Source organism: Colletotrichum lupini, chromosome 7, assembly GCF_023278565.1.
Source record: "Colletotrichum lupini chromosome 7, complete sequence".
Lineage (NCBI taxonomy): Eukaryota > Fungi > Ascomycota > Sordariomycetes > Glomerellales > Glomerellaceae > Colletotrichum > Colletotrichum lupini.
The window spans coordinates 2,113,132-2,133,184 of record NC_064680.1 but is presented as its reverse complement, the minus strand read 5'-3'; the positions used below and the strand labels follow the sequence as shown (position 1 = coordinate 2,133,184).

At 46.1% G+C, this 20,053-nt stretch overlaps 3 protein-coding genes across 3 annotated transcripts; 1 reads left to right on the top strand and 2 right to left on the bottom strand.

Moving 5' to 3' along the window:
• Positions 1-37: 37 nt before the first annotated feature.
• Positions 38-2,589, bottom strand: CLUP02_13656 (IBR domain-containing protein; the record flags this gene model as incomplete). The annotated part of the gene is made up of 10 exons (XM_049292594.1): positions 38-153; positions 317-343; positions 429-831; positions 920-1,077; positions 1,156-1,240; positions 1,301-1,475; positions 1,541-1,579; positions 1,703-1,978; positions 2,029-2,236; positions 2,301-2,589. 10 exons carry the CDS (start codon positions 2,587-2,589, stop codon positions 38-40), a joined length of 1,776 nt encoding a protein of 591 aa, XP_049149740.1.
• Positions 2,590-3,850: 1,261 nt separating this feature from the next.
• On the bottom strand, positions 3,851-6,099 carry CLUP02_13655 (glucose transporter rco-3; the record flags this gene model as incomplete). The annotated part of the gene is made up of 3 exons (XM_049292593.1): positions 3,851-5,183; positions 5,246-5,515; positions 5,684-6,099. Coding segments are annotated over 3 exons (2,019 nt in total), but the record flags the coding sequence as incomplete, so codon positions are not given.
• A 2,683-nt stretch (positions 6,100-8,782) lies between these two features.
• On the top strand, positions 8,783-19,270 carry CLUP02_13654 (uncharacterized protein; the record flags this gene model as incomplete). The annotated part of the gene is made up of 17 exons (XM_049292592.1): positions 8,783-8,918; positions 8,972-9,003; positions 9,071-9,182; positions 9,228-9,251; positions 9,305-9,383; positions 9,445-9,517; positions 9,823-10,250; positions 10,377-10,434; positions 17,544-17,674; positions 17,743-17,813; positions 17,935-18,018; positions 18,116-18,179; positions 18,239-18,308; positions 18,357-18,435; positions 18,516-18,906; positions 18,963-19,068; positions 19,133-19,270. The coding sequence occupies 17 exons, from the start codon at positions 8,783-8,785 to the stop codon at positions 19,268-19,270; spliced, it is 2,076 nt and encodes a 691-aa protein (XP_049149738.1).
• Between the last annotated feature and the right edge of the window lie 783 nt (positions 19,271-20,053).

The following is a 20,053-nucleotide window of genomic DNA, read 5'->3' as shown; positions in this document are numbered from 1 at the left end:
AAAAATTCCTCTTCGATAAGTAAACAGTTGGAGCAATTTATGCCAACATATTTTGCAGGTTCTCGTAGGAACCAATATGGCTTAGAAACCAAGAAGGTGATTGTACCAGTGAGCAGCCCAGATCACTTACACAATGTTTAACTTCAATGTGCCCTGCTTCAATAAAGTCTAGTTAGTTCGAATCAAGAATTGACCGATCAACTATTTTCCCGGTCTTTGCCTTTTGATCTATACCGATTCTGACCAGCCTCTGTCCCTTTCCTCTCTCTCCAGACACATCGAGAAGCAAACTATTCCACCCGTGCCACGGACACACCCATCCGCATCATCTTCTCCCAAACGCCTGTCGAAACCAACCTATTCACAAAGTCAGAAAAAAACTCCGGCAAACACCAACGTCAAACTGGTCAGGAAACGGATACACTCACCTCTCCGATTCTCGTCTCTCCTATTCCCACCTCTCCTCGTGCCCGCCGGCTCAATCCAGACCCGATTCCTCAACCCGTTCCTCACCCTCACCGCCTGCGCCCACGTCAACCCGAACCGGACGCTATTATGCATACTACACGCCACGATCCCGCACGTCCGGCACCGAAAGTACACGGCGTACGCCCTCGACCGGCAAAACGTGCACGCGGGCGGCTGGACGCGGTTGTTCATGTCCTCCACCTCCCACGACGTCGGCAGGTGATGGCTGCACAGGGGGTCCTCGGCGTGGATCGCGAATACGGGCCAGGCCCGCGGTGCTCCCGCCCTCTCGCCCGGATGCGCGAGGGGAGGTGGTCGGCGTCTGTTGGCGCGGGGTTCAGGGCGCCACTCTCGGGTTTCCGGCTAGATTATGGGAGTTAGTCCTTGTCAATGGATGGTTCAGTACCAGGTAGAGGAAGGTAGGGAAAGGAAAGTGGTGTTCTCAGCATACCTCGGTATTTCTGCCGTCTGGGTAGAACATGATGATGCTGAACCGTCCCCGGCCCTGTCGAATGCGAGTTTCCCGGTCCATGTCGTATATGTTGCGCTGATCTATGAATTGTATTTCTCCCAAGGGTTGGAGACCTTGCACTTGCGGCTGGGGAACTCCTACAAACGACAAGTTAGTCCCCCCAAATCTTGTTGATAGCCACAGGTGTGAAAGCGGCAGTCAGAGAGAATTGATACGGCTGGCGTCGATCGAGGACTGTACTGGCGGAGGAGAAAATGGCACAACCATAGGCTGAACCCAAATTGAAGTTGCGCGTGCCCCCTTTTATCAATGTCACATGTTCCTCATCCGATGACTGGGCGTGACAGAGGAGTCACTTACCTGCAGGAAACGGTACCCACAAACCATCAAGATTTGCTTGCGGAAAGGGTTGAGCTTGCGGTTGAACTTCCGGTTGAACCTGAGGCGGTTGAGGCGGCGGCGGAGGAGGAGGGAAAGGAGGGTGCTGAAGTACCGGCGTGGGAACAACCAGTCGACCATCTTCCCCAAGTTGACCCTGCCGATACGTCGTCCTCCGATCCCTCATGTTCACACGGCCCCAACCTCTGCAATTTTGCACACAGCCTCTCCTCCATATCCCGCCGCACGAGAAGCAGAACTCTTCGCCGCATGCGCACCTACACGTCCTCTAGTCAGTTCTACTCCCGAAACCTCTTTACTTGACTTTGCTTTCCAGGATGGGAGGAGAGAAAGGGAAAGAAAGGGGGAGGCACAAAAACTCACGTCATGTGCGTACACCCGCCCGCACGCTCGATAATCCTCCGACAACTAGGGCAAGGCGAAAAATCAAGCTCGTCCATGACATCCATCAACGCCGCATCCTCAGCCTCGGTGCCGCACAGCTGTCCCGGATGGAGCGGCCTCCGACACTGCCGACACGTCCCCTGCCCACATGCAAGACAAGTAGCACCACCAGCAGCCGGTATAAACGCAGCACACTCCGGCCTAGCACAATACACCCTCTCCCCGCCCGGCGTCTCCTCCTCAACCCGAACCTGTCTATACAGCCTCACCAGCCGCGGCCGTCCCTCGCCGGCGGCCTGCTCGACGTTTTCTGGTTGTAGGGGCTGACAGCACCGCGGCGGCCAGCCTCCTGGGCGTAATCCCGCGCGGAGACAGCGCCGGAGGCAGCGGGGGCACATTCGGCAGCCGCAGGGGAGGCGGTGGAGGGGTTGTCGTGCCGTGAAGCAGACGACGCATTCCGTTCTGTCGTCGTTGTTGATGTCATTGTCGTCTCCAGCGTCTGAGGTTTCTGCGCTGTTGTTTCGAGTATCAGTCAGAAGGCGATTGCGTTCTTCCCAGCCGATATAACCTCCTGTACCCTCCATGACAACGTTACCGGCGTTATTGTTGGCATCATTATCGTTGGCATCATTATCGTTGTCCTCGTTCTCATTTTCGTGAATAATGGCGTCGTCGCCCTCTATTCCCATGACACTCTGTCTCATGGCAATAGCGAGCTGCTGATCCGGGGTAGCCATCTCGAGCGCCCTAACGGCAGCACGCTCGACCTCCCGTTCCGTCGCAAAGCGCAACGTGTCGAGGTTGAGGAAACCATGTTCAATGATGATGTTTGTAATATCTTCGTCGAGGCGTTGAAAGAGGTCCATCTTTGTAGGTTTGGTCTAGTTCCTTTGCGTTCCATGGGGCAAGGTGTTGCTCTATGTGTGTTGGCCGTCGTCTCGAGGAGTATCGATGCTGGATGTCTCTCTTCCTCTCTCTCTAACGGGCTAGTAGCACATTGCCGACCCCTCGGAGTCACAGGCTGTCAGCGGTGAAGAAGTACTCAAAATGGACATGGAGTTTCCTTCATTCAGCGTCACGAGGCGTACTGACAATCCAGTGAATGTGTTTATCCATCACTATACGACCCCAGTCACTCTCAATAAGCACCGTACAGACTCCCTTCAATCCGAAGAATAAGAACCCGTATTTACATTATACGCACGACATATAGGATAGGTAGCACTTCATGGATTCATAGTGAAGCCACAAGGGGGAGGGAGGAGGGTGAGCTCTCGAACCATGCTTCTTTCGAAAACAAATATGGAGGTCGATGCTGGAATACGTGCTGCAGTAGATTCTTCTTCCTAGGCCAAGTTTTGCATATTCAAATCGGCCTCAACTCTGCTGGGCAGGTAAAATGCATCTGTTTGCGGAGCTTCTATCCGAGAGTCAACTTTGCATATGAATCCATGAGAAAGGCACAAATCAACTAGATCAGTAACAAGATATTGACATTTCGCCGTGGGGCATGTGATAGACACGGCCAAAGTACCGGGACAGGATTTCCCACTTTCTACTTCGGACCCAAAGCTACTTTCTTAGGCACGTGTACCGTGGTGTCGAGAAATTGTACCCAGTCACAGGTCATAGGTGTCATGGAGAACAGCAAAGTGTCATTGAACAGTGACGGACTGACTTGACTCAAATTGATAGATGACAAAAGAGCTGCCTTGCCCCTGCCTATCTTCTAGACCGGATGAAACCGGCCTTGTTCCCACCGCTCCGTCATACTAAGGTGTTATGCCCAAAGAGGTGGATTTGATATATCATCGACTCCCTTACGCCATAAAAGCTGACTCCTTCGTCAAACCATAATGGGATATTCTCGTCGACATTGACCGTGATATCTTTACTTGCTTTGTCCAAACGACCGCTGCGCTGCAATATAGTGGCAAGACCTGTTTCCGCCAGAATGAACCCCCAGAACCAACCGCCCATCGGTGGCTATGGCCAATGAACCCCCCCATAAACTCCAAACATTGTAAACTCCGACGCTGCTATCCGGGATATGATTTGAAATGACAAAGAAAGAAAAAGAGTGGTAATAGTAACATCAGATATAAAGTAGAAGATGGGTATAAATGATCAATAACTGAAGTCCACATTACCCATCTGGGATAACATCTTTGCTTCCGCTTCCGTCGAGCTTGCAGTCGCGCCGGTGTTTGTTGATGTTGCTGAATTTGAGTTTGTTTGTGAGGTTTGCGTCGTTTGTGAAGTGGAATTTGTCTGTGTTTGTTGCAGTTCGTGTTCCGGTGGGGGTTGACCACTAGGCGACCACCCTTCGTCTAGAATCTGTTGGAAGCTCCAGCTGGGTTCGAACCTGGTGCTGTTCCAGGCGTAGTCGACACGTTCGTACATCTCATCAATCTGCTCAAGACTGATCTTGCTGGTCTCGAAGACCATGCACCACACAAACAGAACGGCCAGAATGCAAAAGGCACCCCAGAGGAAGAAGATCTTGGGACCAATATCTGCATAGCCGGGTCCCTGACCAACCATGAATGGAGTACCGTAAGCGATGCCAAAGTTCAAGAGCCAGTTGGAAGCGGTCGAAATAGAAGCAGCCTTTGCACGGATCTTCAAGGGGTATATCTCGGACGTAATGACCCAGCACACGGGGCCCCACGATGCTGCGAAGAAGAATATGTTGATGGCGCAGAAGACGATCAAAATGGTTTGCGCAGCCTGCTGTAGGTTCTCTCCGGCAGCTGTAGAGAAGGAGGCGATGAGGAGTTGACAGACTGCCATGCCGATGGCACCGACCATGAGCAGCTTGCGACGGCCCCATGATTCGATGACAAGGAGTCCCGGGACTGTTCCAACAACATTGATGATGTTGATGATGAGAGCCTTCACGTAAGGGTTCTCAACCCTGGCGCCATCGAAGAAGGACGTGCTGTAGTACATGATGAAGTTGATACCCGTAAGTTGTTGCAGCATTTGAAGGCAACATCCAGTGAGAGTTCTTCGACCAAGATGGGGCGACCCATAAAATATTTCCTTGTATGAGTCCGGGCCAAGTGTGAGTTCATACTCGTGGTTTGCCACGATTTCCTGGAGCTCGTCGAGTAGGGCGGGATGGGTAATATCGAGGCGACGGAGGCGACTGAGTGATAAGCCCGCGGCTTCTGGCTTGCCCTTCTTGACAAGAAAGCGTGGTGTTTCGGGAAGGACGAGGAGACCGAGGGTTAAGACGACGGCCCACACAAGTTGAAGGCCAAGCGGGATGCGGTAGGCGGCGCCCGAGTCCAGCCTTTCGGTCAAGATGTTGACAAAGGACGCAGACAATAACCCAATCGTGATGGATAGTTGGTAGGCGCAGACGAGTGTACCACGAATCCACTTCGGGGCCATTTCTGACTGATAGACTGGGACGAGAACTGAGATCGATCCGACGCCGACACCAGCAAAAAACCTGTGCGTTTGGTCAGCGACGCGTTGCGCGATGAGCCGACACAACGAATCCTTTAAGCATACCTTCCGACCAAGAGCATTGGGATGTCATGCGCGCAGACTTGGAAAATACCGCCAAAGCTGAAGACGCCGGCGGATAAGATGAGCGAAATGCGACGGCCCCAACTATCGCCGATGGGTGCGGCGAGGAGAGCACCGAGGACTGTCCCGGCACTTAGAATTGCGACGATGATGGAGGATTCGGCGGGCGAAATAGCAGGCTTCAGGTTTTCGGTATAACCGGTGGAAAAGTCTCGTCGGAAGGCCGTCATGGAGAGGATACCGTTAATCGTTCTACAGTCCGTCACGAATCAGCGTCCAGGTCTCGGAAGAATCCCCCCACGAACACACGAATATGAGCACCAGCGCCATCGCGTTCTTTTCCTCGTCTCGTTCGTTTGTCGTTGACGGTGGTGCTCGATCGTATTGCCGCGTTGCGCATAGGGGTTTGCGTGTGCTTACCCAGTGTCGTAGCCAAAGAGCAATCCGCCTGAGGCGACGAACAGACCGACCATGATGGCCGGGGCCGACGAGCCGGCGACATTGTCGGGCTTCTGCCAGCCCATGGCTATCGCCATGGTGAAGGGGGGTTTCGGCTCGAGCAATCCAGAATGGAAGCGTTGTACTATGAGAGGGCGAAACTCTCGAGGGTCGTCGAGAATCGAGGTGGAAATGGGCCGGCGACCATTTGAGTGAAGTGACGGGCGACGGAGACGGGGACGGCGGGCGAGTGAAGAGTGGTGAATCGACGAAGTGTGGGTAACGATGGATGGATAGGATGGAATGGGACAGGGCAGGCAGATGGGGTGTGGAGAAGGAAGCAGGGAGACAGGCGAAGGTAAGAAGCACGAAAGGTCGGGCAGTCGGGTCCCGGGTACTCTACGACTAAGGTAGTCAGTCAGTCAGTCCAGTCCAGTTCGGAAGAAGGAGCCACCAAAAAAGCCACCACCGCCCACCTACTGCGTACATGCGCCCACCACAGTGGCACAGTGGGAGTCTGAGAGTCTGGGAGTTCTGGGACTGAGAGAAGGGGGGCGGCGAGGCACCTCAGAGGATGGGGGCCTGGGGCACAGAGAACACTGTGAACAGCGCGAGTCTGGGGTGTGTGGAACCCAAGACGGAAGATGAACCAGTCAGAAAGATGGAGGGCAAGGGGAAATATGGAGATGGAGGGCGGGCAAGAAAAGCAGCAAGATTTTCCCTCTTCCAGTTCTCGCCTTACCTCAGCACGCTCAGGTCAGCGCTCTCTCTCGAGTCTCACCCCCGCCATTAGCACACAGCACACAGCATCAGCGCGGAAAAAGCAAAGCAGGAAAAGCACCAGCAGTACCACAGTACGTAGCGAAAAGGTGACAGGGCCCATACGAGACGCAGTGATATACTCAATTCAAGTTGCGAGGTATGGGCAGATAAAAAGGCACAATCAAGCTGCCCCGTGGACAGACTCAGAGTTAAACACTGTGAAGCCTCGACGTAACCAACAAGATTGACTTCTGCCACATCCACCTTTCGCCCACCCATCCTCTGCTGAAGGGACGAGGGGGGAAGGACGAAGGACCCGTGGCACCGTGGATCAGCACAGTTTTTTGAGGGGCTCTCCCCCCCCCCCCCCCCCCCCCCCCCCCCCCCCTCCCCCCCCCCCCCCCGGGGGGGGGGGGGGGGGGGGAGGGAAGAAGGGGGCCCGCGGGTCGCCACAGTTTTTTTGGGGGGCCCCCCCCCCCCCCCCCCCCCCTCGTCTCCCATAGTATGGGCGACTAGCGATTCTTGGGAACGAGTGACTGCGCCTGTCTTGTCCCCCTCGTCTTGCTCCTCTCTCTTGGGGACCTCGATTCTTGAGTCTTCTGCTAGGTCTTGTGCTTGGGGTTTGCTGCTTTTGCGAAGGCCCCAGCCCAGTGGCTGCGGCTCTAATTGGCTCCTTTGAGCAAGAGTGGTGCATCCGGCCGTGCTCACCTCGCCAGTCACATACCCCTTTCCCAAGACTATTCCGCATCTGGCGATGGCGTCTTTTACTCTTGTTCCCCCTTGGCGCCAGAAAATGAAAGGCGGGATGGAAATATGGACTTGAACGGGGCATTGTACCCATAAAGTGCTATGTAGTGAACATGCCTGGACCGTACGAATCAGTATTCGTACCTCGATGAGATTCGCCAGCTTCCCAACTTGCTGGTCATCTTATTCTGTGATACCTAGGGATTTGAACAGACGCTATTCTCTTAACTTGTCGGGTCTCCACAGTCGAGCCTCTTGAATTTGCTTGGAGCGAAAGCTGTCGTACGGGGTATAGACGAGGTACCTAGGAGGCTGAGTGGCTGAGGGAACTGAAGTGTTACACACGCGACTGCACTGATGCATCTCTCTCACCAAAATGGAGTCAATCACCCACGTAACTTGCTAAATTATTTCATGGTTTGACGCTAGGTTTCCCCTTATTTGCGGGGGACGCTGAAGTCTGGAGGAACTTGGATCACGAGAAACTGAAGTCAATCCTGGGGCGGAAGGATGAACTTCATTCTCGGCACGGCCGCTTGCGTATACGCATTCATACACAAACATCTGGAAACCTGTTAGAAAAGCAAAGCCAAGCCAACAACCTCCGCCCGTATGTCCAATGGAATCTCTTGTCGGATGTCTGACCATTACCCCTGGCTTCCCTGGAAATCGGGTTGTCGGGGTCTGGAGAAACTCAACTTCCAGAAAGTTCAGGGACGATAGACAGGACGACACACAGACGTTGAAGCATCTCTAGGGCTGCGTGTACACTACAGTTTGACCATGCAGCAGTCAGTGTCAGTGGAGGTTTAGTTGTCTTGGTCTGATGTGACTGTAGTTCCCATGGGTGTCCCGAGCGAGGGGAACACCGCAAAAACCATGTCCTGAGAGCTGTCCTGTCTACCCTAATGATACCTTACAGACATGTATAAATGCGGTGCTGATGAGGTGTAGCGCGCAGGCGCCTGCTTCCCTCCCTTGGCTACCCTCAAGGTACTTACTTTCCCTTCCTCGTCCTTGGGATCGGGGTCTTGGTTCATGTCTCTCAATGGCAAACAAAGGCGACTCTGCATTAGCGGCCACGACACTAGCCCAGCCAGGCAAACACGCTGCAGGCGACGGGCTGACGGACTTTGACTTGACTGGACCTGTCGGCTTCTCGCACGCACTGTGCTATCCGTCCATTGTCTCTTGCGAGTGATTGCGGAGTACGGATACTGACAGCGACAAGAGTACCTTCCATTGGTAATTTGGTAGTATTCTCTAATTAGCATCGTGGCTTCCTGCTTGAGCTTCGCGCCGGTGCTGTGCTGTATCGTGCAGGCCGCACATGCATTCAGCCTACATTGCCTTGACTCAGCATCTCCTGCAGCTTGGACGCTATCTTGGTGCTTGGCTGGAGGGCTGTTGTTCTACTGCAACAAGTACCTTATGCTGCTGGGTTTGGGCATCGTACGTCGTACCATATTCCCACTCGGGTTGCGGACAACAGTGAGATATGACTGACTGACCACTTGACAACAGCCCGGCAGCCCATCACTCTCATGGCAGGTCTGATTTTGATAAGCAGTCATGAGCAGCGGCCTGCCCTGGCTTCTCAGCTATGTGACGGTGCCACGAGTGCCTGCTGCTTGCTACCTGGTGCACCACCTTACCTTGTACCCCGTGCAAGCCGTGGGAAAGGGTCCCCATTCGATGCCGCGCAGCCGTTCGTGACCCGTCTTACCCCTAGCTGAGTCTGACAAGGCGGATGATATTCAGGGACGATGCTTGAGTATCCGTCGTACCCTGAGGTGCTGTGTTGCCGTGATGAGGAGACGTTTGTATAGATGACGACAACGATGGCGCTGTCATGCTCAGAGCGCAATACAGAGAAGTCTGTATCCGCTGGCGGCGGCGGCGGTCGCTTATTTCATGATTCCGAGCCTTGTCCTCGACAGGTATCGCGTGTCTACGATTCAAGAGATGCGTGGTGTGTGAGTGAGAGAGAGTGCGCGTGTGTGTGTGCGGAATGCAGAGGCCGTTGGTGTCGGCACACAGTGTTAGCTTAATCCGGGGTTCATCTCACCATCGAGGAGCCAACTCATCTTTCAGGCCAACACACTGTGAAGCTTGCCTGCTTTCCCATCAGACCACCAGCTCAAGACAGCGGGATTACTGATAATGACACAGTGTGATCTCTCCACAAGCCATCCGACAAAAGCCGGGCAGGGGTGGCGGACAAGGAACAAAAGATCACCTCAGTTCGCGCAGACAAATTGCGGGGAAACTCCGCCAGCCCTGACAGAATTGGGGACGTACCTATCCGTACTCCGTACCTTATCGCTAATTCTCAGCTGCCCCTCTTTTGGCTCGTAGTTCGTACCGGCCAGCGGACTTCTTTCTTGCCAGGTACTTTGGAATACCTTAGGTAAGGTAGGTATCCGCAGGACCGTAGGCAATGGAAGTTCTGGTATGGACACCAATGACAATGGGCGGCACTGGCGCTAGTCAACTTTCACTTACACTACGAAGTAATACCTACTACACGTTTACCGCGATTCCTCGTCATACATTCTTGAGTTCAACTTACCGTAAACCAAGACCAGCCAAGTGACCCCCCGAATAGCTAGTCAGCTTCGCTTGCCAACTTCTGGATTCCTCGCAAGCTTGCTCCAACAATCAACCTTACCTTACTGAGGTGCAACCCCAGACTTGAATGTTCGCTGCTTCCAGCCGCGGCCCCGGCTCCAGTCTTTAGACTCTGTCCACTCAGAGAAGACCCGCCCTCCCCAGACGCCGACGCCGACGCCGACGACGACGACGCCCTCGCAACCTCACCTCACCCCATGACCATGCTGGCGTGCGGCACAGCTCTTTCCGCACCTCCATCACTTTTTCCGACCTCGATGCTCACCCGTCGATTTGTCCTGGTTTTTCTCATGTTTTCCAAGTCATGCTGCTTATGTGCCTCTCGCCTCGAGGTCGGTTATGCACTTCACCAGCAACTGTATTCTTTGCCGGCCCTGCCAGCTGTGGCAGATGCATACCATCCCAAATCGTACACGGGTGAAAGACTCATTGACAGTTGATGTTGTGTTTTCACGCAAGCTCTAACGACAGTTCCCAAGGCTAGTAAGTAGTAGGCGTTTTGTGAGAGGAGGCTCGCGACAGACACCACCCCCAGCCGTCAGCTCCCATATGACTACGAGAATGGAGCCCCGTGGGCATCTACCACAAATCCCGTGTTTATACGGAGACCCGAGGCGGCACAACCCATATTTTCTCTAGGGCTGATAAGGCAGCTCGCTAGCTTCACCTTCCGATGGCAGGAAGGTCTACCCATTCAAGGCAGCAATCAAAGTCGACTTTTTTTCTAGTGGAAATGAAACAGCCAGGCGAGACTTCCGAGACACGAGGGATGCTGTCTATTAGTATCCCTATTACAGGGTAGTTAGTTCGAACCGTAGTTAACGAAGAGATTAATTAAACTATATAAATATTTACGTAGTAAGTATAAAAAGGAGGTTCTAACCGTAGGTTAGGCTGGCTACGATAATCGTAAATAGGGCCCCTAATTAGCCCCTACGTAGTCGGCTATATACCGCGGTCAAATTAAACTTCTAATCCGATACTAACTTTCTCTTTTTTTTATCGATTTAATTACTACGGTTAGAGATATAATTCGACCTCGGGCCCGTTTACTAAGTCGTCTCCTTTTCCCCCTTTTCTCTACTCTTTTTATATAACTTATCCCTCTATTTATATAATAACTTTTTTATTACTTATAAATTACTCTAATCCCTTATTTAGTACTACTTTTATAAAAGCGTTTACGAGGTTATTTTTATTATTAATTTAGTAAATCTTAAGTATCTCGCGCCTTTTATACGATTACCTAAAGGCTATAATATCAATTATAAGCCTCTTTTCCTTCGTTATTCCTAATTTAATAAGGCATTCGTATAGCGAGTAGGAATCTATATAAATAACCGTTAAAATAGGTAAAAAGCTAATTCGATTAATAATCTTCCTTAGCGTCGTTAAAATTATATAAGAGAGGTTAACGCCGTTAACTATATTATAAACCTCCGATGCTAATATACTTCTCGTTACCCGCTTATTTTTAATTAACGAGTAGTAAATTATATTACTATATATAATAAATTCGCTCTTACTTATACTCTCGTTAACTAGGATAATAATATACCCTAATTACAAAATAAGGTTATTATTATTCGTAAATAACCTATTAATAAAGACGTAGAGCTTACTAGTTATAAGATCGATTGGGTAGTAGACGAGACCTTAATTAAGATTCGTTTATTACTACTTAAGCTACTTATTAAGTACCTCGACGTCTCGTTCGGTTAGATCTATAGCCTACGCTACTTTAATATAATTAAAAGTCGCCTTAAGTTAATAAATACTTATAATATATACCCCTCGTACGAGCTTAGCTTTATACCGCTTTTTAATATTAGTTACGTTCGGATCGACGAGGTTAATTTTCTCGCCCTACCCCTTTTATTAAAAAACGACGGTTTCCCTTTCGATTATAAAAATCCTATTATTAAATACTAGGGGGGTGTTTATTATAAGGACCTCTTTTAGCTTCGCTACGAAGCCCGCTTTCTAAAGCTCCTCATCCTCCTTTTTTATAAAGTTAATATTAAATAGGCCTAATATATCGTTAGTCTATATTCCGACGATCCTAAATTAGTTACTTTCGTACTCTATAACTAGTAGGCACGGGTCGTACGTAGAGGTAACTATTAATAGTTAATTAATATAAAAATCGTAGTAAATAGCCCACTAATAAGTACCCGATTTTGCGAGCCTATATAGTAGCTTAAGCACTTTAATAATCGTGCTTTTTAAGTACTTATTAGCTATTTCCTTCGGTAAATAGGCCAGGATTTTCCTTATAAGCCCTATGGCCGATTAGGTATAGGCCTAGGTAATATTACGGCTCTAAATCTCGTATCCCTTCTTCCGTAATAATACTATTAGTATTATTATTAATCGTTAGCTATAGCGCTATATAGTAGGTAATTATATAAGTAGCGTCGCCTTTTCGACGTCGCCGTACCCCTAAATTACGTATCTAGACTTCTCATATAGCTAGGGTATTCCTTTCCCTTTAATCTTACGAACTATTCGTAATTTAAATATACGGAAGTTTGCATATTTTTCTAGGTTATATAGGATAAATTAATAAACCCCTCGATTACGAAGAGTATTTATTTCGATAAGATCTAATCCCTTATACGGCTTTTTAATAATTATAATTACGCCTTTTTTACGTAGTTTAACTATTAGCTCGAAATCGGCTTTCTCTTTTGCTATATAAAAGGTATTAATTACCTCGTTATTAGTAATAAATTATCGCGTTAGGGCTTACTGTCGTAGTCTTTTACGACGTCTCGCTAGTAGTATTAGTACCCTTTTAGTAATATCCTTTTCCTCGTCGTTTATTAATACTATTATAACGATTTCGTTAAGGATAATTTCCTATACCTCTGCCGCGGGTTATATAGTTTCCCCTAGCTCTTCTTTTTCTTATAGGTTAGAAATTACTTCGTTAAGATCTATATAATACGGTTTAATTACTATAATTAATACTTCGAATAACTAGTTACGATCTCTCGCGACTATATAAGAGCGCTCGTTAACGGAAATTAACTTATATAGCCCAGTCTATTATTAAGTAATTTCGCGCTATACTCGTATATCTAAATTTAGTAGCATATTTAGATTATCCCTTATATCGGGCCTATTACGCATAATAATTACCTCGTTAACTTACTTTTTTACGCTTACCTCGCGCAGTACCCGCATTACTTTTTTAATTACTCGGGCTCGTTAGCTTATGCCTAGCGACGGTAACGAGGCTAAGGTCGTTCTTAAATATGCTCTAAATACTAATAGTATTAGTATAAGTCCGTTAGGCCCTATAGTATCGTTATAGTATTTAAGTACTATCTAGAGGTATTCGTCGTTAATAAAATCCGGATTTTCCTTTTTAATAATTCTAAACGCCCTTTTTAACTATTAGTATGCCCTCTTTACCTTTCTAATATTATAATACGCTTTAATAAGTACGACTTTTAGCTATATACCGTAGGCCGTCGTATTATCCTTAAATTCTACCGACTTAAAGCTAGTACCGGCGTCGGTTCTAATACTATCTAGCAGTCCCTAGTATATATTAATCTAGCTTTTTTATAGGGCTGCTTATACTATCTTTACTTATAAATCCTAGAGGAATTGCCCTACCTAGAAGGATATAGCTATATCAATTATATATAGTACTAGCTAACTATTTAAATAGAAAATATTAACGACGATTTCTTAGTTAAAGTTAAGCTTATTACGCAATTTAAACTTAAATCTACGTAGGCTCTGCGTATTTATTTAATATTAATAGCATACTTTTATTAACTACTCTAGCGCCCCTATTTCGATATTATTATTACTTAATTACTTTAAGAGGTTATATAGCCTCATAACTAACGGGTACCCAAATCTCTAGTATAGTTTTCTAAGCTCACTTTCCGTTAGGTAATTAATCGACTTCGTATCGTTAATAAGCTTTATAAACATATACCCCTATCGTCGTTCGATTACCTCGAAGTACTTATTACTAAAGATTCTATTCCTCGTATTATCGAATATAATACCTAGTCGATCTATATTTTTTAGATATAGGAGAAATAGGGTATTAACGGGTAAAATATAGAAAGTTATCGTTCTGAAGTACGTCTCTATTTTTATTATACTTAGGGCGACGATTTCCTTATTTAGGCCGAAACTAATCCTTATAATACCCGCCGTCGACGTATTAAGCGTTACTAGTACGATCTTCTATAGTATTTAGAATTGCCCTTTTCCTTTAGTTAACTATTACGATACCCTAGTATTTAAGATAATCCTATAGAAATTATCTAGGCCGTACTTTTTACTTATATAGAATATTTATACGAGCTTAATATTTAAAGGATTTAGGTAGTATAAAAAGGACCCCTCTAGCTACCTCTAGATTTACTTAGTACTATATTCCTTTTTTTTAAATATCGAGAGAGATAGCGTTTTCTCCTTAATTATTAAGAGAATAAGCTTTAGCCCTGTTAAATTCGCCCTTTTAGCCGCCTCCGTATCTATTATCTAAAGGACCTTCCCTTACTATTTATAAATAAAAGCCTACTTATTAAGAGCTTTTATTACCCTCTATTCGTTTAGCCTCGTATATCTTCCGGAAGCTAACGGGGTAAAAAAAGAGTAGTTAATATCGTTAATTTCGTCGTAATCTAATTCGTTAATATAGGGGGTAAGATCTTCTTTATTTTCCGAATCTCCTATAGGGGGTATATGCTTTAAGCTACTACTTTAGTTACTATCGCTAGGTTCCGTACCCCCGGATCTACCCTTATATATAATAAGGAATTAATTAAACTAATAAGGGCTAGTTTTACTATCTACTACCCTCGACTTTCTATACTATTCATATAATTTAGTACGCTCTTCTTTAAAGTAATTACTTAACTAATATCTATCCTTTTTATAAATATAATATTACTTTTTTTATTACCCTACCCGTAAGTTAAATCTCTACCTATTCGATAAATCTAGGCCTCTTTACTAACGATTACTATATCTAGCCTCTTTTTTTTTCCTATTATACGTTCGATCGACCTAATATTATTAATAAGGGCCGTCGTATACTTAGAAATAGGTTTAGCGTAGTATTCTTATTTTAATATTAAAGCTAGATCTTAGCCTCGAGTAGAGCGTCTCGTAGTCTTTAAGTACTTAGTATAAGGTAATCTTTATTTTTAATATATACTAGATTATAATATAGAGATATCCGACTTTCCGCTCGTTTATCCCCTTATTTAGCTAGGTTTTCGCTAGCTTATTAATTCGATTAATAAGCTTTTCGAGGATCTCTACTTGCAATTTACCCTCTATTATCCTAGTTATAAATATAAAAGAAATCGCTCGTAGCTTAGATAGGAGCTCTAGGTTCTTATTATAAGTCTTAAAGCGGCTTTAGATTGCGTTAATTATATTAAAAAAGTCGTTTCGATCGAGATTACGTACCGCTTCGTAATAATAATTAAAGGCTTTGCTTACGAGTATAATATTAATTACCGAATAGTACTAGTGTTCCCTAATTCCGACTTTTTTATAATAATTATAAAACATTATTAGGGTTTTTTATAAGACCTTATACTTCCCCCTAGAGTATAATTTCTCTTTTAAGAAGATCTTTTTAAGGTCTATAAATTACCTCGTATTTACTACTAGATTTTTAGTATTTATATACGAACCCTGCGTCGCTACGTACTATTAATAACTTTGGGTCGTCTACCTCCTTTTTTATTAGCCGATCGGCGCTAAATTTCGTATTAGTAATAGTAACGAGTTATAGATCGAAATAGGTAGAATTATTAATTATCGTACTTCTAGTACTATATTTTGCCCTAGTATATCCTTTTATAATAATAGATTTCCGTTAGTAATTATAGGGAGGAAATCTAGGTCGTTTACCCTTTTTTTAAATTTATTAAAGCGATTATATACTCTATCGACCTATACCTAGTTCTATAGTACGAATTCCTCTTTTATAATTATCGCTATTAGTATTTCGTATAGCTCTCGTGATTATAATTACGTTAGTAATACCCCTCGCCCGTAAAGGAATTTATTAACTACTTTCGCAATTCCTAGGCTTACGCTCGCGAACTATTCGTCTAGCTAATAACTAAGGTCGTTTACGATTTTATAAAATAGGGGTTACCCCTATAGCCCCTTTTTTTTATAGACCTTAGTTAAATAAATTAATACTGCGTTAATTTACTTACTATTAAGCTAATTTACGATTCTATATATCTACGTCCCCTAATAGTCCGGGTTAATATTTACCTATTTATAAGGGATTAGGATTCTATTTAGGATCGGGTTTCGTCCTCTTCTTTTTTACCCTAACTTACTAAGGGTCGTGCTCTAGCTTATGCCTATATTAGTAATTACTAGCGTATTTAATCTTAACGGGGATATATTTAATCCGCGCGTAAGTCGTAGTAAATCCGTACTTTCGCTACTTAACGAATTTATTAAGGTCTAGGAGATTCCCGCTTCCTCTCGCTATCTTACTACTACTCTCGTTTTTATTATTTTTAGTAATTACTACTACCCTTCTAAATCGCTAGCTATCGTACTTACTAAGATCCTCCTTTTCGTTTAATAAAAAAGGGTAAGTTTTAGTAGTTCTTTTTAATAATAATAGCGGTAGACGTTTATATTACTATAAGAAAATATAATAATTAGTCTTAGGATCTTTACTAGTTATTAATTTCCGCTATCCCGTATACTTCTAGCCTCTTAAGCCTCGTGCTCTCTATAATCTCTAAATAGCTTCCTTAATTAATTTCCGAGATCTATAATACTCTTAGCTCGATACTATTAGGACCTCTAAATCCCCTCCTCCTTTATTAAACCGTCCCTTATACTATATTTTTAAATAATACCCGGGGGGTAGTTAAGGGAGCTATAAAGAAGTCGTCTAGATCGTAGGCTTAAGGTTATACTTATAAAATCCTCGTAATAATAGACTTTCTTATATACCGTAGATCTCTTAGCTTAATAACTTTTATAAGGTTACTTTTACTACTAAGTAAGAATATCTATGTTTAGAAATCCCCTTTTTTAATCGCGCGGTGCTTTTTTATACCGTATTTTTATTAATTTAACTAATTAATTTCTAATCGCGGGCCGGTTATAAAAAAATCGTTTAATAAAAAAGCTGCTCGGGGTAATAATAAAAAGCTAGTCGCTCAAGCGGTTCCGTTAATTAACGTAGTTTAATATAGTAAACGTCGACCTCTCGTAAGTAGTAAAGGGCTATAATTACTTAATTCCGTATAATATTTAAGAATCGCCTCCTTTTTCGTCTACTTTTATAAGGTTAATTAGTATAAATCTCCTATCCCGTACGGTATTAAAAAGTCGTCTCTTCTATATAATAAGATACTTTACCGATCTATAATAATAAAGTTTAATTACTAATTAGTATTAGTATCCTTATTATAAGGTAGTTAGTTCGAACCGTAGTTAACGAAGAGATTAATTAAACTATATAAATATCTGCGTAGTAGGTATAAAAAGGAGGTTCTAACCGTAGGTTGGGCTGGCTATGATAATCGTAAATAGGGCCCCCAATTGGCCCCTGCGCAGTCGGCTGTATGCCGCGGTCGAATTGGACTTCTAATCCGACACTGTCTCATCTGCACCGGCAAGCCACGAGCACCACATTCCAAGTAATCTGACATGCAGATGCATTGCAAATCAGCTCTGGGCCGGCCTACACGCACGAAGGTCAAGGCCCGCACAGTCTCGTGGAACCAACACACTTTCGCCCTACGGGATATTGCTCGAGCAGCAGCGCACTGACAGGAGGGAGAAAGAGAAGGATGGAAAACGGTCCGGACTCGACCTTCTGGAACGTTTGCCCGGGCATTGACATATGTAGTCACACCTGGACAACAAAGAGGACGTCAGAGGGCCTGGTTTTCCCTGGCTGGTGTTTTTATTTGGCCTCATCTCATGCTGGCCTCTTACTGTAAGTTGACAGCCCTGGCATGGTAAGTCTCATAGCAGGCCGTTCCCCAATGTGTGGGCAAAGCCACTTATATATCGCTAGACGCCACGGCGTTAGTCTGGAATCCTTTGGTGATTTACAGTCAAGCAAACCCTGCCCAAGTTCAGGTTTTGCTCCGATAGCCTACTCGTTCACTTCATGTTGCAATCTCTGACGAGCTCTTGTAGTACATTGAACATGGCCATTTGAGCCTTCAACACTTACCCCTACTTCCTTCCTGGAGTTCCATTACATGGAAAGCTAAATCCTCGACGTTCCCACAGCCGATGGTACCAAGAAATCCGTTTGGCAATTGCCTCCAGTCACATGGGCAGGACAGCAGGCTGTGTCTGACATGGGTACATCGGATATTCAGAACATCTGCCGGTGACATGACGGCTCTCTAGAAATGTATCGTCTAAGCCCCCAAAGATTGCAAATACTCGGCTCACCGTCAGCGGCAGCCTCATCCCACAAGTTCGCAGGGACGGGAAGGAGCCTCGACTGTGCAACATGCGCCTGTAGTTTGGCAACAAGGGGGGCAGTGTTTCCCACTGCATGCAACTTTGGTGGTTTTGCTACAAGGCCAGTGGGCAAGATATCAGTGGATAACAATGGAGCATAAAAGCAAACAGGAACCTTTACTCGAGCGGGATACCATCCGTCGTGAATGATACTCGAAAGTGCCCAAGATACAGCAACGTCCAATACGAGAGCAAAACACAAGCACTCCATGGAAAGTGCCCACTCGTAGTTGGAAACGGGCAATCCTGCCACGTCCTGTATACATACAGTGGGGAACACGGCGGGTGTGCATCGTATATATGTGTGATTTGACAATCGATTCCCACCAACGCGCGCTGAAGCGTGGCTTCGATGATGATCTGATCCTCCGGATCCGCCTGCAACGATCGACGGCAGTGCGGCACCCCCAAGTCGAGCACCCCCGTCCGGCGAAGGAAAAAACTTTACACAACAGCAACAGCAGCAGCAACAGGCGAGCCGGGAGCTGTTTGGCCTTTTTGGATTTTTCTCTTTATGATCTCCACAACAATGGGCTTCATACCGAGCCGGGGTTTTGTCTACGATTACCAACATCCACGTAACACAATGCACCGCGTCGTTGTGAAGTGAGAAATGTTTCCGTGGTAGTATCATCGAGGTCGCCTTGAACCTGGTCCAAATTGCCTTGTTCATGATACAACCCCCCGTACCCGGAGAACTCTATATGGCCTTCGTTGGTTTAAATAACGCCCATGATGATGACCCAGCTGACCGTTTGTGCCGTCAAATCATGATAGAAGGATTTCGTAGACAAACTCATGATTCAACTCGGGCGCTCTCGCAACGTATCGTCAAAATTCCCCAATTTCCTCTGGTCTCTACGTGTGTCCACTCTGCCATACCTTTGGGGCCTTCCTGAAGGCGTCCAAGAATGAGCGCCTCACAACGGATTTGAACTAGGCTACGTGCAGGGCATTTCGATGATGTTAATATGGTAAGAGGACGTAAGTTGGAGCACATCTAGCTTGAGCAGACCTCCATGCTCCATATAAAGGCCTTCGATAGAAGCCTATCAGTATCTAGTCTCCATTCTCTCTTCATGGAAAACTGGAAGTTGATGATAAACTCTAAACATGGGTGAACCTCAACCTCCCTCAAGGAGAAGGCCTGAGATAGGGAGTGGAGAAGATGGTTACGAAACTGCATCGAAAGTCCAGACTCCCCTTCCGACCAACGCATATCCACAACCATACACAATGTCTTTGAGCCCTGTAGACCCGAGACGCGATATAAGTCTTTCACAATGGGGAGGGATCTTGCGGAGCTGGATGTTGTTGATCAAGAATCTTCGTAGACTCCGCGTCACCCAATTTATCTACCCATACCACGCGAGGCATACCCGCACTTCCCCACGCGCATTCCGGAGGAACCGAGAAGAGAATGATGGTTTCGTGCTACGTGATGGGCAAGTTCAGCGTAGCGATGGCTTCATCGACAAAGGGTTTAGCTTCCTGTTGGTGATATGTGTCCTACGCCAAAGCCCCCTAAGGCATCTTCAAAACGCCAACTGCTGTAGGTCCAGCAAACGAAACTGAAGAAACGATAGCCGGAAGACAAATCATATGCTCTGAAGGTGAGAACCTAGCATCAACATTCGCCTTAACAACTCATTGCTCTCGAAGAAATGTCAACTTCATACGTTGATACGACCCAGGAAA